The 18,624-nt window shown below is 39.9% G+C and overlaps 1 protein-coding gene across 1 annotated transcript; it reads right to left on the bottom strand.

The window, feature by feature from the left end:
- Positions 1-13,445: 13,445 nt before the first annotated feature.
- nccrp1 (P1, F-box associated domain containing) lies at positions 13,446-18,021 on the bottom strand. Its single transcript, XM_080041741.1, has 6 exons — positions 17,828-18,021; positions 16,956-17,036; positions 16,761-16,857; positions 16,236-16,331; positions 15,413-15,551; positions 13,446-13,838 (listed from the first exon to the last, which is right to left on the bottom strand). Exons 1-6 carry the CDS (start codon positions 17,961-17,963, stop codon positions 13,692-13,694), a joined length of 696 nt encoding a protein of 231 aa, XP_079897867.1. The 5' UTR covers positions 17,964-18,021; the 3' UTR covers positions 13,446-13,691.
- Positions 18,022-18,624: the final 603 nt, after the last annotated feature.

The following is an 18,624-nucleotide window of genomic DNA, read 5'->3' as shown; positions in this document are numbered from 1 at the left end:
AACTGGAGCGCGACTTCGACGTTATCGTTCTCAGCCACTCGCTCTGTTCGCTGATTGGATAACCAAAAATCTCAACGAGCAGAATTTCATGAACACACCCCAGCCCCAGACTGACTACTGAAGTGAAATTAAAATTGAGCGGAAGTAGGTAGGCGGGCGGAGCCAGGCTACTGTTACCAAGGAAGGATCAACACATCCTGATTTGTAGTTTCAAAATAAAAGCCTTTCTGAAAAGGATTATATGAACAATATTCTCAATGATGTCAGAATATTAATTTAAAAGCAAATTCCCTGTTTCCACAGACTGGATTCACTTCAGGGTAATATAACACATCATCATAGTGTCACTCAGGAGGAATCAAGGCATCTTTATTCACAACTTATTATTGACTGTCTATCGGACTGATATTATTCACACCAGACCAACGCTTTTATTTTGCAACCAGTTAACAATGTATACATATACAGCCACACGGTGTGTCCACTTGCTTGACCAAAGTGGAATCTCTAAAATCATGTTATCTGTAATGTTTTTATGTTTTGTGAATTATGTTGTTGTGCTTTTGACTTTCATGGCCGCTGTAAGATATTCACTGTTTTTGGCAAAAAGTGGTTTAGACAACAAGTGTTCTCCAGAATGGCTGACTCTTTGACCTTTAACAATCAATATTTTCCATGTTCTACCATTTAGCACCGAATTGTATTCAAATGAGTCAAATGAGTCCTCAGGGGTGCACTGTGCCAAATAGTTAAGACAAAATAAAAAAAATTATCTTGTTTTGTATGATGTATTTCTATTTCATTTGATATCAGAGACGTGTTGTTATTTTTGCTATGTTAAAAAAAAAGGAAACAGTTATTTTTGACCCCAATAAATAAATGAAAAAAAAATAGTTATGACAAAATATTTTCCCAATCTAAAACTTTCATTTAGAGGCCAAATCTGTCACCATTTATTAGCAAATATTTTGTTCATTAGATTATCCATGTCCTTTCCAAATACGAACCTAACAGACAAATATATGTGAAAATGTGTAAAGTATATGTATTTAAACCAATCTTTTCAAATGAAGTCATACACAATGTGAGAACGTTTACATGCCCCACATCTCCTTCCCAAAAGGAGAGCACATGCAAAGCAGACCAGGGTTTGTTAAAAAGTCATCTATTTCATTCCATGACATTTTCCACAAAGCATAATCTCTGCTAATGTTTAAACAAGTTTTAAAAAAGCATGTCTGGCACACACAATTTAAGTTAGTCACTGGATACGGGACTGAATTTAAAGGTGCTGTAAGCGGAATGGTTCTTTTAGCTAACTTCCTGTCAATTACTGCAGTTAGCAGTCCCCTCGCTCATCCCTACATCACCACATTAATGCACTGAGGTCTTCAAGCAGTGAGTTATCTAGCAGCATCTCAGATCCAGAAGTGTGATAAAACATGATAAAAACCATCAAAACAGACATTGGGAAGGATTTTTACCTGCTCCGCCATTGTAGGCGCATAAACATTCACCCATCTGCACTCTGGCGTGCACCGGCAGTGAGACCATGAGTGAGACGGGTGTCGGTTTGTAGCGTTCTCTCTCGTGATTGGATAAAAATGTTGGGATCCCCCGAAAAGTTTATTTGCCGATTACATGCAGAGCAGCTGACTGAGAGATCGGCTTTATGAAACGCGCACATTATGAAAGTGATCACTGTATGAATAAAGAGCGATTTAACACTTATATTAACATAAATAAATCGCTTACTTCACCTTTAAGTGGCACCTCCATGGTGACACCTTGAACAACTGGATCCACACAGGAACCTTCACAGCTGCTGTCCAGTTTCCTCACACCTCAACTGTCTTATTTATTTAGTTTCCAAACAACTCAAACATTGTCTCAAGAGAGTATAACTCTTATAGTAAAGATACAGTAACCCCATGTCCAGCAAGCATAAGTCAATGCAACACAAGTTCTTAGCAATCCTATTCCTGGCCTTCACTATAAATGTGATTTTTGTAAAAATCGTCAAAAGATCATCTACGGTGCCCACCATCTCTACCATTGTGTAAGACACTGAACCCCAAACTGCTCCAGGGGCGCTGTACTACGGCTGACCCTGCGCTCTGACCCCCTCCCAAGTGTGGTAACTTAAGAGGAGATATGCGTAAAGACAAATTTCAATGTAACCATTGACTAATAAAATAACTTAATTCCTTGCTCTACCCAGGTTTAATAAGTCAAAGTTCCACTTTAATCTACCAGTCTTTTTCAGACATGGAGTGAGCAACATAGCTGTCTTTATCTATATCTATATCTCCTTTTTAAGCGTTTTGTCATTCAGACAGAGCACACTTTGACGTCAATGCTACTGACAGCTCAATTCAGACATGACAGCATTTTTTCACGCTATATTTGGCACCTGAAGCGGGAGACGTGGAGCATCTGTGAGATGAAAATGTATGGTAGCAAAGAAGGGTGTTTCTGTTTTCTCTCCAGCTGCCTCACAGAGGGCTTATAAACAAGTGCCATTGAATCGTTAAAGGTGGAGTCAGCTATTCTGGAGAATGCTTGCTGTTAAGATCACTTTTTGTCAAAATCAGTGAATATCTCCTCACAATCTGCCACTTGTCCCTACTGTGTAGTGTGCTGAAAAAAATACAATGTTAATAGTAAGCCTACGCTCTTAAACAGGCATGTTGCTAGCTACGTTGGGTCCTCTTTGTTTACATACCCTTTGTTTGCCTGCAAATTTACAGAGCCTAGGCTGTGTATTACCGCAGATTTTTTTGCAGCACAAACAAACAGTACAGACAGGTAGCAAATCTTGGGGAGATATTAACTGATTTTGATGAAAAGGGATTTTGACAACAACCGTTCTTCAGAATCGCTGACTCCACCTTTAATGGGCATCATGAGCGTCTTGTAGTGAATATATTCATCATTTAACACAATTAGCCAATTATATGAGCATTTAAAGACAGGACAATACATTGGGATTGCTATGTTATATTCAAAGTGTTTTGCTAGATTTAGATTTAGAATTAATTCAGGCAATTGGCATTTATTACAGTTGAAATTGCAGTTTCTTATAGGGGAACTTTGCTTACTTCTTAAAGCATGCCTATGAATTTTAGATCCAGTTAGCTTGAGCAATGATTCAAAGACAACTACAGAGAATTCCATTGAGACCCACATCTTGAACTATTTCAAAATGTGACCTACAGTCCCCTACAATAGTATTGGAACGGTGAGGCCAATTCCTTTATTTTTGCTGTAGACTGAAAACATTTGGGTTTGACACCAAAAGATGAATATGAGACAAGAGATCAACATTTCAGCTTTCATTTCCAGGTATTTACATACACCACACATAAGATAGAATTATTTTTAAAGGAACACCACATTTTTAGGTGAGCAAAAGTATTGGAACAGATCGACATAACATAAATTAAAGTGAATAAAACTTAATATTTTGTTGCAAATTCTTTTTTTTTTTTTTTTTTTTTTTTTTTTTAACCTTTATTTATACAGGTATATCCCATTGAGTCCGAAGACTCTTTTGCACGGGAGACCTGTTCCCATTTACACGTTACCATTCACACACTCATTCATACACCGATAGCAGGCTAACTATCGACATTCACATGAGGCAAGATGGGTGAAGTGTCTTGCCCAAGGACACAACAACTATGACACAAGTGGCAGGGCGGGGATCGAATCTCCAACTCTTTGATCATCGGCCGACCCGCTCTGCCACCTGAGCCATAGTCGCCCTTCTCTTGCAATAACTGCATCAAGCCTGTGACCCATTGACATCACAAAACTTTTGCATTCTTCTTTTGTGATGCTTTTCCAGGCTTTCACTGCAGCCTCTTTCAGTTGCTGTTTGTTGTGGGGAGTTACTCCCTTCGGTCTCCTTAGCAGGTAGAATGCATGCTCTATAGCGTTTAAGTCTGGAGATTGACTTTTAACTTTATTTATTTATAACGCCCCTCGCAGACCAGGGTCACAAAGCGCTTCACAATGGGAAGCAACAACAGATTAAAATTGTACATACATTTAAAAGGCCAATTACAATACAGTGATAGAACATAGCAGCCCCAAGAACAAATTAGGCAAAAGTCTGCACAAATAAATAGGTTTTTAGTTGACGTTTGAATGCGTCAACAGACTCTATTGAACGCAGAGAGATGGGAAGATCGTTCCAGACCTTGGGAGCAACAGCCTGGAAGGATCGGTCACCTCTGGTCCGCAAACGAGTATGTGGCACCATTAGCAGTTTCTGCTCCACATACCTCAGAGCCCGAGCAGGGGTGTAAGGCTGAATCAGATCACTGAGATAGGATGGAGCCTGATCATGCAAAGCTCTAAAAGTTAGAACCAGAATTTTAAAGTTGGTCCTAAAGGACACTGGCAGCCAATGCAGAGCTTTTAGAATAGGGGATATGTGGGTCCTCCTATTAGAGCAGGTCAGAATTCTCGCTGCAGAATTTTGCACTAACTGCAGGCGAGACAGCTCCTTCTTGTTTAAACATGAAAACAAACTGTTACAATAGTCTAAACGCGAAGAAACAAAAGCATGAATGATCAGCTCTAAATCATTTTGTGACACCGTTTGCCTGAGTTTAGAGATGTTCCTCAGCTGAAAAAAGCAGTTCCTGGTTAGCTGTTTGCAGTGCTGCACTAATGACATGTCTTTGTCAAAAATAACACCAACCAACCACTTGGCCAGTCTAAAACCTTCCATTTCTTGCCCCTGATGAACTCCTTTGTTGTTTTTGCAGTTTTTTTTGCAGAATGAGGCTGCGGTGAAATCATGGAAAAGCATCACAAAAGAAGAATGCAAAAGTTGTGTGATGTCAATAGGTCACAGGCTTGATGCAGTTATTGCAAGCGAAGGATTTGTGATAAATGTTAAGTCTTATTAATTTTAATTTATTTTAAGTCTATCTGTTCCAATACTTTTGCTCACCTAAAAATGTGGTGTTCCTTTACAAAAAAAGCTATCTTCTCAGTTGTGAATCAGATCCAGATGTAAATACCTGGAGTTGAAAGCTGAAATGTTGATCTATTTTCTCATATTCATATTTTGGTGTCAAACCAAAATGTTTCCAGTCTACAGCAAAAATAAAGTAATTGGCCTCACTGTTCCAATACTTTTGTAGGGGACTGAATATAGGCAAAGTTAAACTGTCTCTCAGAGTGCATTCCCATATCTGTGCACTGTGTGAAGTCACTCAGTCTATAAATGAACTATACCAGATCAATCAGTACCACAGTGGAAATAATTGGTTTTGGAGTAGTACATGAAGACGGAAAGATGCAGTCACAGTCTCTGTTCCCTCTGTCCATTATCTGGACAGGAGCACTGCAAGCTCTGCTGAACAGCAGGTTTAGTTTACAGCGCTGTGGGCATGCTGCCACGCTGTTTAATAGCTCAAGATATAATGGTGGTCTACTTTCAGCACAGTGGCTCAGTTTGAGGTGAAGTTGTTAAAGGTATACTTGGTCATTCTGGAGAATGTTTGTTGTCAAAATCCATATATATATCTCCTCACAATCTGCTACCTGTCGGTACTGTGTGCATGCTGAAAACAATCTGGTGTTTATACAGAGCCTAGGCTCTGTAAACAAAGGGGGCCCCTTTTGATTACATTACCTTTGTTTACCGCAGCTGGGCCTGGGACCCTTGTATTAAATCTGTGATTTCTCTCACTCCCTTCCTCTCTCTTCAAAGCTTGTGAGCTTTAAATTATGTTGAATTTATATTGAGTTATACAGTAATATGGGGGACATCTACAGTCAGGGGGAGTGGGTTGGGTACTGTAAGTGATTATGACCTGACATTCCTTTTATAATATAGAAGAAAAATAAATATCTGGGTAGGTCCAAAAGGGTTGAAATGAGAGGAAATAGGAGAGTTCCACTTCTTGGTTTAGCAGCTTAAACCACAGCAAGGTATTAGAATATTATATACAGTTCTTACTTCTAATAGAATTCCAGCTGTGAATGTGATGTTGCCAACAACATACATTTTGGCCAGATGTGTACATGACAAAAGCAAAACATTGGGAAGAAATGAAAGCCTGTTATTAAATCAACCTGGCCTTCTATAACACCTCAGCAGTGCCACAGTGTATTACGGGAGATTTACGGCTCTCTTCTTCTCTTTAAAGTTTGAGTCTGATATAAACAATCCATTTGACATCTCTTAGTCATCCCTGTCTCGTGTTTCTCCCCCTCAAGTCATGCTGCCTCTGCTAAAGATGTGACACGCTTCCTTTTTCTAAGGATGTGTCCATGTGTTAGCCCCTGGCCCTGCTCTCTGTACGGGGGGGGAGGGGGGGCATGTGGACCGGTGAGAGGCCGTGTGGGGGTCGGAGGTGAGCTGGACAGAAAGGCCTCGCTAGACGGACAACTGACAGCCAGCATGGGGTTTCCATTACCTGAGACACCCGGCCCTGCAGCCAATGTCACCTTAGAAGGAACAGCATTCTCAACTTCAGCATGAACCCAGACAGGGACACCAGTTATGCAATATTCAGGATATACTTCTCAGAAACATCAATAACACAAAGAGAATATAAACACAACTTCAGTATATAGTATACTGCAGGCTGGGAGGAGTGATAAATGGCAAGGTATATGGTTTCAACTGTACGAACAAACAACACTGCTTGCAACTTGCACTTTCAAAATACAATAATAAAATACCACTTCTCACCTACAAAGCAATGAATGCGTGTGGCCCTGAATACATATCTGATTTGTATTGATGCACTATGCAGCATCCAGACCACTCAGGTTATAAGGTACAGGTGGAGTGGTCTATTTTTAATGTATTTTCGCCTCTATAAAGCACATATTGCCTCATATCTGAATGGTCTTTTATATCATCAAATTGCCTTGCCTTGACTTACTGCCAGACTGTGACTCTGTGGGCAATCACTTATCTTTGAAATCTTGTTTGTTCTCCGGTGTGATTCATTAAGGAGAAAGACCTTTACTTATTACCTAGTGTAAGTTAACACATTACTTATAATCTTCATTACCAGTGTGACATCACACGGTGGAGCCACCTAAAGAATAACAGAATAAAGACAAACCGCCTAACCACTATTTCCACCTCAAACCTTTTTGTGGCGCCTTTTATCCATCGTCGCTTGAATTCAGGGCAACAGTCTAATTCAGAGCGACAAAATGTTTAACAAAATGTGCAGAGGCAGCCGGCAGGCTTCAACACACAATAGAGCAGGGAGTCACTGATAACAAAACAGACCCCCCCCCACCCCCACACACAGACACTAAAACTCCTCTCCCATTCGCACTCACACATGCACACATACACACACATGCACCCACACACGCACACACACTCAGAGAGAGAGAGAGAGAGAGGCTGGTAAATACTACCTATTACTGCATGTAAACTGCTTTAACCTCGAGCTATACAATGATTGTTCAACAAGGTAACCGGAAATTAAACAAAACTGGGACAGCACTACATTATTTCTCTGTTGCTAATGTAACTGGCAGTAGCCTTCTTTAGCTTTCCTAAGTCATCATAGTCTAGCCTGATCCTACCAGACCATCGTACTTCATTTCATTTGTACAGAAGGTCTGGAATCGCTCAATTGACAAACGTTAACTCACTTGAAGGCAGGTGTCTGTTGAGGTTTAAAACTATTGGATCTGCCCAGTGCCACTCTGGATCTGCCAACCTATCGCATAACGTTGTGACAAATGTAATGCGCTGGCTTCTGTGCCACTCCCTCTGTTCGCTGATTGGACCGGCAAAAATCTGGACGGAGAAAACATAAGAATATAGCGCAGGCGCAGACTGACTACTGAAGGGAAATGAAAATTGAGCAGAAGTACGTAAGCGGGCAGTGCCAGGCTAATCATAGTCATCATTATGAAAAAACATCAATGCTACGAGAATGATATAGTACATACAACCACTTACAGAGAACCAACAAATCAATTTTTTATTAAACTAAAAACTCAACTCAACTACAATTTCAACATTTGACTGATTACAAAACTATTCAAAACATGTTCAGAGAAAATAATCACCAAATGCCCAGTAATATCCAGGAGTTTGTTCCAACTGAGAGAAAACAAACACAAATGAGGAATAACTGTAATGATGAGTTGACTATTTTTTACCCTTTATTCAAACTAAAAAAACTGATTGACGGTTTTGGTTCATCTGTTCAGATTTAAGGCGACCGACTGAAACATCATGGACCGATTGATGCAAATTTAATTGATTAGTGTATAAAAAAAGGATTTGGGGTAGCATCACTGAAGTTCTCAACTTCTTTCTACCACTTTTGAACAAGAACAATATTATTTAAGCTGCTTAATATATGTTGCTGGGGATCCCATTAGTTTTCTTTTTCAACACTTTTAAGTTTTACTTTGTGTTTTGGATTATTTCAACATGTTCAATAAATTGACGTCATGACAAAAAGAGGAGTAGCATTATAGATCGATAACAAAAATGAGATAGAGTTGTTCTAATGGACTCCGGGTAACAGACACCCATCCATAGGGCTTGCTTGACTTCCCTAAATGAAGTTGATGACAGGTTTCACTAGGACACTGGCTCTACAGTTGTACTGATGGATAGTAGGGGAAATGTGAGAGAAACGTGAGGTGTAATATGGCCCTTTGTCCCAAGGCACCTTCAATGGTGCACATATCGCTGGCTGCAGACAATGCTGCAGCATTGGTTTACCGGAGGCTTCACGGACTTGGGGGGGGGGGGGGGGGGTTGCATTTCAGGAGAAGTGTCACTGAGCTTTAGTGGAGGACTGCTTGGATTTAGCTTCTGAACCCCAAAGCATATTGTCTTCCTTGGGCCAAATCAAATGCCTATGACTAAAAACTGTACACTGCAGAGAACTTGTAAACAGGGTCGCAACTGACTGTGCAAATGATATCCTTAATCCATCATTTTGTCTAAAAATAATTACAGACAACAGCCTAAGACCCAATTCATAATTATATAAAAAGTCACGAAATGGAGAAAAAAAAAAGAGTGAAAAGAAATCTCACATTTATAAAGTTGGTACAGGCCTTTCTTTATATGTCCATGGTACAGGCTAATGTGTCGGATGTGTGTTTGAAAAGTCACTCGATAAATGTATAAATGATCCAAACAGTTGATGATCCAGCAATGAATCAGCTGTGTCTTTAAATATATTTGTAGGTTCGGTACAAACATAACAAAGGCTCTGAATTTGTCGCGATATCCAGTGCATTGCTTTTGCCACTATTTATGTGGGTACATTCTGTTTCAGTCTTGTGTTATTGTCGTGTGAAATGACCCAGAGTTCATTGTCAACACCACAGATGATATGAATAAATATATCAATGCCATATTGATAACATAATATAATAAAAAATGCCAAATAAGATTGTGAGCCACAAAGAAATGCATTAGTAAAAGAATATGCCAAAGAGTGATCATAGTTCCTTTTTTGGATTTCTTCGGTTCAAACGTGACATAAGTGATATTGTGTGAGTAATGAAATAGAATGGATAGGCACTGGGTGGTGTACCTGCATTCAGCGCCTCCTGTCTCACACACCAGCAGCTCTCAACACTTCCTGTGGGCAGACAGACAGTGGGACACAAGAGATGGGCCAGAGTGGGGACGCTGTATGTGGCCCGCGGTTCAATCTGCTAAATGAATGATGCTTAGTTCAATGTCAGTTAAATGTCAGCTCTGAAGTTCACCGCCCCTCGGCAACAAAAGCAGAGTGATCTTTCAAAAAAATGAGATCAATGGGGACCTTTTAAAGTAAGAGTCCAGCAGGAACTCAACTCACATCAATACACAGTCCTAAAGATATACTTGACATTAAAATAGAAATTCAGTCACCACAGGAAACAAAGAAAGATAGATAACAAATAAATGCTTCTACCTAACATAACAAAACGAGCTGCGGGCATAGGTTGATGTCTGGACTGTCACACACACGCACACACACACCGATGGGTATTCTACCACAGCTTATACAGTTTCTGTTGGGCATCCACACTAGGCATTTTCCAGTTGTCATGAAGTGATGTTGAAATATGGTAAAGATTTAGGACCAGTTTTATCATGTGACATTTCGTCCAAATGTGCCAGTGAACACACCGCTACTTGTAGGGTAGAGTACTTTGTAATCTATGGTGCTCAAAATGTAAGTAGTTTTGTATCAATGGTGAAGGAAGATTGCATTACTTATGTTAAAGTAAAAAGTAACAGTCCAAAATGTAGTAAATGTAAAAGGTACCGCATCATTTACTTAAAAAGTAAGAAAGTTGTTGCTCCTAAATAGCATCCTTGCCAAATGTATTCTCTAATGCAACACAGTACAGTACCTATATATACAAGTAATACAAAAAGCCTATAAAGTGGATTTTATATTATTATCATTAGCCAGGAAAAACGTTCTACTCGCTTGTAATGCAAATTATCTTAGATAATAAAAAATACTCTTATTTATTTTTGACAGGCTTCATTGCTTGACACTTAGTTTGCATTCCATTCTGAGTCCTAACTATCTGATCCAAGTCATCTAGACAGGTTTAACTGACACTATATCCTTTATAAGGAGGACCTTTGCCAAAACTCGTCTTCATGAAGAGCTCATGAACTCGTTAATTAATTTCAGTCCTACGTTACGTCCATGGGAAAAACAGAAAATGTGAGTATGTCAAAATGTGATATCAGAGCATATTCAATCAGAACTACAGATGGGTCACGAGGGCGTAGTCTCTCGCTCGCGCTCTCCCCAAAATGCCAGTTTGCCCTCCGCACCTGTAGCCTATACTTCCACTCTACCCTTCCCAATTCCCTTCTTCTCTTACCTTAGGGTTTATGGCACAGCTCCACCAAAGGCTGGCATTGTCACTGAAAGTCTGCGAACACACGCCCGGTAAAACTATCCCCGTCCTGACACACAACTGAACTCTCAGACTGAACTTTCCCGTTAACTCACATCGCCGTTCACTAACGATGGATGATGCTGCGAGCGCACGCGGTGGATGACGTGCTGCGTTCAGGGACTCCCCCCCAGCTCTCGTTTTTTTCGGACATGCTGAATTTGTAAACGCGGATTTGTTGATACAGATTTAAGTGTTTGTGGTTGGAAATAATAAGAAAACGTGAGTTAAGAGGCCATTGAATATTTTATTGAATAAAATGTGGACCTTATTTTTGTTCCAGCAGCAAATACAAATAGCTTGGGCCTACTTTCTCATTTTATGTAGCCAATGGACTTCTCGTCCGAGTTGTTTATGAGAGCCCTTGAAGGCATCGCCAGAAGGGGAAAGTGCGCAACTGCAGAGCTGCTTATTTCTCTGGACTGCCCACTGCCTCATGTGGATATGGATGTGGTCACAGCAAAGACAGTAGGCACTAGGCTATATAACATTTCACAGAGAAACCGCGTTTAGCCCATTATGCCTCGTTTCCGCCCGGTATCCTGTTCTTAGACCAATGCTGACCTATTTCCCCTGGGTTTTATTTCAACTGTTTCATGCACGATGTAGAAAATACCTTGTTTCCATCCTTCCACACATCTCTGCTGCCAGTTTTTAATAAGACATCATTTATAAAAGGGGGTTCAGATTGTAACAAATGGCTTTATAATCATTGTGAATTATTTAGTTGTTCTTAGTTAATTATTTAAAACTATTGCCAGAAGAACCTTTTTGGGTTGCCAGGTTGTGCAAAATCCCGTTGGTTTGTGTTTGTGTTAATCCAATTTGGTTATAATTTAGTTCTGAATGTCAATCATCAAAATGCTAAAAGCTTCATTTGTATTGACCTTTCTAACAATCCCCCAAGCCTGCAGTTTATAAGCGGATTTTAGAGGATTTTGTTGCAGATCATCTGCAGCCCTTAGAAATAAGTGGTCAACCCCAATCTGAGTTGTTCTATTCATGGCTTGCTGATCTATAAAGCATTATGTCATTGTTAAATTAGCATTTATAAAGCATATAGATACAACTTACAACCCCATAATGGGAACTTTGTAGAAAAAAGGTTTTAAAACAATATAGGCCTAGCAGAATTTATTTAATGAGAGATAACTAATAATAATCGATATACGTAACTATTACATGGAAGCACTTGACATTGACTTCAAGACGAGTATTATAATGTAATTCCTTCGCATTGGCTGTCCTGTTTCCTGTGTATTTATGACACACACACACACACATACACACTCAAATGAACTGTTCCACACACACAAAACAATCATTCACATTACAAAAAATACAACAAAGAATAGTGAGTCAGAGAACACAGATAGGGTTTACAGTTTACTGTTTGTCTGTTTCACACAGGCAAGTATTTTCCAGGCACATGTTTACTGCTCGATACAGAAAATGACATTTAAAATAGGGAAATTGTGTTGTTTTTTCATAATGCAAAATCCAGTACATAGTATTTTGAAATGCAAACTAGTTAGTATGTGGGTGTGTGTGTATAACTTTGCCCTTGAAACCTGTCAAAATAACAAAGTATGTTGGTTTTTTTGAAAAAAAGAAATTCAGTGCAATGCAATGATTTGGTTCTTATGTATTTTGTGCCATGCGGTCGCGCCTCAGCCATCTTCTCAGTATGTTGACGGGAAACACCTTAAAAGGCAGGTCAAGCCAAGCAGCGAAACCTCTCAGACCACACACACACACACACACACACACACACGAACTGTTCCACACACACAAGACAATCATTCACATTACAAAAAATACAACAAAGAATAGTGAGTCAGAGTACACAGATAGGGTTTACAGTTTACTGTTTGTCTGTTTCACACAGGCAAGTATTTTCCAGGCACATGTTTACTGCTCGATACAGAAAATGACATTTAAAATAGGAAAATTGTGTTGTTTTTTCATAATGCAAAATCCAGTACATAGTATTTTGAAATGCAAACTAGTTAGTATGTGGGTGTGTGTATATAACTTTGCCCTTGAAACCTGTCAAAATAACAAAGTATGTTGGTTTTTTTGAAAAAAAGAAATTCAGTGCAATGCAATGATTTGGTTCTTATGTATTTTGTGCCATGCGGTCGCGCCTCAGCCATCTTCTCAGTATGTTGACGGGAAACACCTTAAAAAGCAAGTCAAGCCAAGCAGCGAAACCTCTCAGACCACACACACACACACACACACACACACACACACACACACACACACACACACACACACACACACACACACACACACACACACACACACACACACACACACACACACACACACACACACACACACACACACACACACACACACACACACACACACACACACACACACACACACACACACACACACACACACACACACACACACACACACACAGTTCCACACACACAAAACAATCATTCACATTACAAAAAATACAACAAAGAATAGTGAGTCAGAGTACACAGATAGGGTTTACAGTTTACTGTTTGTCTGTTTCACACAGGCAAGTATTTTCCAGGCACATGTTTACTGCTCGATACAGAAAATGACATTTAAAATAGGAAAATTGTGTTGTTTTTTCATAATGCAAAATCCAGTACATAGTATTTTGAAATGCAAACTAGTTAGTATGTGGGTGTGTGTATATTGGTTAGAATGACAGTGAAGGCAACTACGTCTGTTTTGTAATGCACAGTTCCCAGTAGGATTGAGCCTTAGGAGCTGGTTTTGGTTGGATTGACCATCACAGAGCTGCCGGTGAACGTAGTGCCAAAGAAGCCGTTGAAGAACTGGTTCTTGAGCCGGTGTAGGAACTGGACATACCTCACCCCAGGTCCATAGCCAGAGAACACATGAGACACCTGCAGGCCAACACAGAGGCATGCAGTCAAATACATGGCTCTTCAATACATGGCTGAGTTTGTGGTGTTTTTGTTTCCTTCTTCTTCTTTTTTTTTTACAGCATTGTAAATATTAGTATTGTATAAATGAAAACAATTTGGTGCACATAGGTAAATAGGTATCTAAAGATAATCAATTTATATAAGATAATCATGAGCAGTTGAATAAGGGGTGTGAAAAAATGATCTTGGGCTTCCTCCGGCTCCTTTTCGGACACAGACGATAGATTTATTTTAGAACTATTGTTGATTACACTTCATAATTATTGTTGTTTTGTGTTACTTGCTTTTTATTTTATTTTTCATACTTCGAAAATAAAGAAAAAAAAATATATATATATTAAATGAATGAATGAGTAGGCTACTGTATATGGCCAAATCCCAATGTCCCCCCTAAAACCTCAAGTCCTGAACCCTTACTGTCTTAAGCTGACGTCATAGTGCTTGAGTGCGAGAGGCTGCAAGGGCTCAAATGGCAAAATCGGCCGGCACTTTACCACACATTATGTTACCTTGGCGACACAATTTCACATTCAATTCAATTTAATTCAATTCAAATGGGCTTCACTGCCAGGGAAAACCAGAGCTAACATTTCCATAGCAATTGAGCAATACAAACATAAAAAATAACATAGGCTAAATTAAAGGTGAAGTAAGTAGTTTATTTATGTTAATATAAGTGTTAAATCGCTCTTTATTCATACAGTGATCACTTATATAATGTGCGTGTTTCATAAAGCCGATCTCTCAGTCAGCTGCTCTGCATGTAATCTGCAAATAAACTTTTCGGGGGATCCCGAAATTAATGTCCAATCACAAGAGAGAACGCTACAAACCGACACCCGTCTCACTCATGGTCTCACTGCCAGTGCACGCGCAGAGCGACATATGGGTGAATGTTTATGCGCCTACAATGGCGGAGCAGGTAAAAATCCTTTCCAATGTCTGTTTTGATGGTTTTTAATCATGTTTTATCACACTTATGGATCTGAGATGATGCTAGATAACTCGCTGCTTGAAGACCGCAGTGCATTAAAGTGGTGACGTAGGGACGAGCGAGGGGAATGCTAACTGCAGTAACTGACAGGAAGTTAGCTAAAAGAACCATTCCGCTTACAGCGCCTTTAATTCTAGTAAAAGAGATTACTACAGATCATACAGGAGAATTTTTTTTTTTTTAAACGGCAGAGGCACTTCAGAGATGGACTGCCTGATTTGGACGTTGTGAATATAATTGTCAAATTATCAATTTTATTTTAAATTTTTTCAAAACTGCATCTGCGTATAAACATTAAATAAAGGACATTGTTAAGAAGGAGTTTTATTCAGCATTTTTATGTAAACTATGATCTTAGATCCTTGTTAGTAGGTTGTTGATTTTTTTGTTCAGGCAAAGTCTGCAGAACTGAAAGTGAGCATAAAGAGTACAGATAGAGCCCTCTTGTGGACTTCATGATTTGACAGTTGGACAGCCCTATGGCCTTAAGGGTGGACATTTGGATCGGGCCTATCTGTCAGGGCACTCAGACACTCACCTCCTTCCATGTGTGTGAGTAGACGCTGCAGTCCTCAGTGGGGTTGACCGTGTGCTCAGAGATGACTGTGCTCTTGTCAGCAGCCAGCAGCTTCACATGCAGCTGGTAGATGGACACATGCAGCTGGCTCTCCTCATACCTGATAGAATGATGACAAGTCATGAAAAGTTCAAGAAATCATAGCATATGTAGTTTTGTAATTATTATCAAATGTCCATGAGTAAAAAGAAGGCAGTGCAATTATGAGGAAATAAATGAAAAATATTTTCAAAGGACAAATATGGACCTGTAAATTAAGGTTTGCCAAAAAACAGTGCATGGATAAATGGGTAATTTATGATATCAACTACAAAAGTGTGTTCTTTTTTGTTATCTCTGAAAATAGTTTGAATTCAAACTAACTAGTAAAAACAAACAAAGATACAAAACATTATAATTATAGTTATAATAAGAATAGATAAAGCTTTAATGGTTACGAATATTGATTCATTATTATGTACTGTCAAAAAGGGATTTAAACTTTGATGCAAATCTAAAACCCAGTAGATAAAGTCAAAAGAGTGGTTCTTTTCACAAGCAATTTCAAATCATGACACCATGTTCTTCATATTATCTACACAAGCTGAAAGCACCTATCAAGCACAAACTATTCAAACACTTTATGAGGCAAACCTGCATTACACATGCACAACCGCATAGGCTGTGAAACATGTGTCATCTACGTGTGTACCAGCCAAGCTGATAACTAATCACACATATCAGTCTGTTGTAAATGCTGGAGATGGGAGATGGAAGATGGGCAGGGATGTTAAGTATAACCCACCAGTCTTGGACGACTATTTCCGGCTGAAATTCATCCAGCAGCTCTTCCCACAGTCCCTCTGCCTTCAGGTCCACAACCTGCTCCATGGAGAACCAGCTGAGGAGGGAGGGAGGGAGAGAGAGAGAGAGAGAGAGAGAGAGAGAGAGAGAGAGAGAGAGAGAGAGAGAGAGGTAAAGTAGTAGACTTGTCACTTTATACCATGCTTATTATTTAGGAAAAACTTTCATTTACCTTTAACATGTGACAGTTTGTTCTTAAAGGTGATTCAGTGAATCCCTTTTTGTCAAAATCAGTGAATATCTCCTCATGATGTAAACGGGCATGTTGCCAACTACAGTGGGCCCCTTTGTTTACATACCTGTTTACAGAGGCTAGGCTGTGTATTAACACCAGTTTTTTTTCTTAGCGCACACAGGGATCGTGAGGAGATATTTACTGATTTCAACAAAAAGGGAGTGTGACTCACAGGTAATCCCTGTTATAACCATTTGTAAGATAAACATCTGAGCCCCCAGCAATGCCCACCTGTATGTAGGCAATGCACAGATCACAACACCTTCTGGGATGCCACTGGCGTCATAAGGGAGGGTTTCCGTACTCGTGGTCCAGCCACTGAAGTCGCCTATGAATGAAGAGAAATGTTACAAATACTCATTCTCCACATGTCTTCACTGTGCTGCCCAACATGCACAACACACTCCCCCCAGTCCTGGCTCTCACCATCGGGTATAAAACGTGGAGGTCCACGGTCCGGCTCATCAAGCAGATCAGGCTCTGGTGGAGGCGTGTCCTTACTCAAGCCTGATAAGAAATAAGACAAAGAGACAATAGTTTAAATGGAACCACACCCACTGTAATCCCCACTGCACTGTCTTTCTGACAGGGTCGTTGGGTGTGCCTATGACACAAGAACAAGCAGTTATTTGTTACTCATCGTTTTGGGACACAGAGAGTGTATTTTGTACAAAAAGAAAGTTACCCAATAACCTCACTTCCTTTTTAACCCTTGTTTGAATGCAATTGTAGGTAGCCTATAGCTAAAGCCATAAAATCTATGAAATGCTCCCAGGCAACAAAGAGACACATGTGTTCTTCTCACCTGGTGTGTTTAAGCAGATAAGGCCGCATTAAGGAAATCAATGGAGTCAATAGGCTACAATGATACATTCACACACCACTGTTGCAGACCCCAATAGAATAAATCCTGAACGGCAAAACCAAACCAAAGACAGCAATAGAGACTTAAATGTTTGACTCAGCAGCATTTTAACAACACCAGCAGTGTATTCTTTCCTTAAACTTCCTCAAACCAATAGTCAATAGAATCAGAACGATTCAGTGATTTAGACAAGAACTGCTAAAAATGCAAGAACTTTGGAAACTATTGAAAAGATTTTAAAACACCCAGTCAAGTTCCTGTTATGAGTAGCCTAGGCTAATGACAGCAGTTTGATTGCTCCAGCCCAAACCCACTGGCTGCAGATCAGTGTTATTGAACTATGATCCCTCCTCTGCGCCATCAATGCTGTAAATGACAACCGTCTCTGGATCAGTACCGGACAGAAACAGTGGTGGTAATGGGGGTGGTATACCGTGAGGCGTAGGGTTCTTCAATAAGTTTCTCCCGAGAGGCTTGGCTTCATACACGGCCTTCCAGTCCCGGCTGTCGGGCAGTGGGGCTCCCTTCAAACCCCACTCCGCCTCGCATCGCTCCTTCCATTCAGACATGGTGCAGACTCAGACTGCGGAGGCTTGACCTGATCCAGGAAGTTCAGAAGGATTTTTCGTTTATATCAGTCTGTCTGTAGTCACACCCCGCTGGCGCAATAGAAGCAAGGCGGCAACGCAAGCTGCTCCCTCTTAAAGTCACAGTATTTAACAGTTTATACTGGCTGGTAACAAAGACAGCACATTGATTGATTGATTTTATTTTATTTGTGTATGGACATGACAATGACATTGGACGAACCAGATGCAATGTTTTCAGTGTGTTAGCATAAATGCTAGTTTACAACACCTGTCCACATGTTATCATCATTGCACGTGTCCATTTAATATATAGGCCTAAATTTTTTATAGCCTGCTACAGCTATACTATCTTATTGATCTTGTTGTGAAATTAATTCAACCAGGAAGGTATGAAGGACAGAGTTTCCAGTCAGGAGGTTAAAGTTAATAAAGTGATCTTTATTTCATCAAAAAGCAGAATAGATGGCTCCGTACAGTCAAGCGTGCACGGTCCTAAATATGAGAAGTCAACCTAGAGTTAAGTTCCCAGAAGAAGGCGCTTAGACATAAATGCGCATGGTATATATAGAGATTCCTCTTGTGAGGTCCCATAGGTCAAAGTCAAAACATGATGCAGGCGGGGCGTATTTTACTCATACGT

The sequence above is a fragment of the Ammodytes marinus genome (assembly GCF_949987685.1).
Source record: "Ammodytes marinus genome assembly, chromosome: 14".
NCBI classification, from domain to species: domain Eukaryota; kingdom Metazoa; phylum Chordata; class Actinopteri; order Uranoscopiformes; family Ammodytidae; genus Ammodytes; species Ammodytes marinus.
Note: the sequence above shows the minus strand (reverse complement) of the source record. Positions and strands in the feature narration are given on the sequence as shown.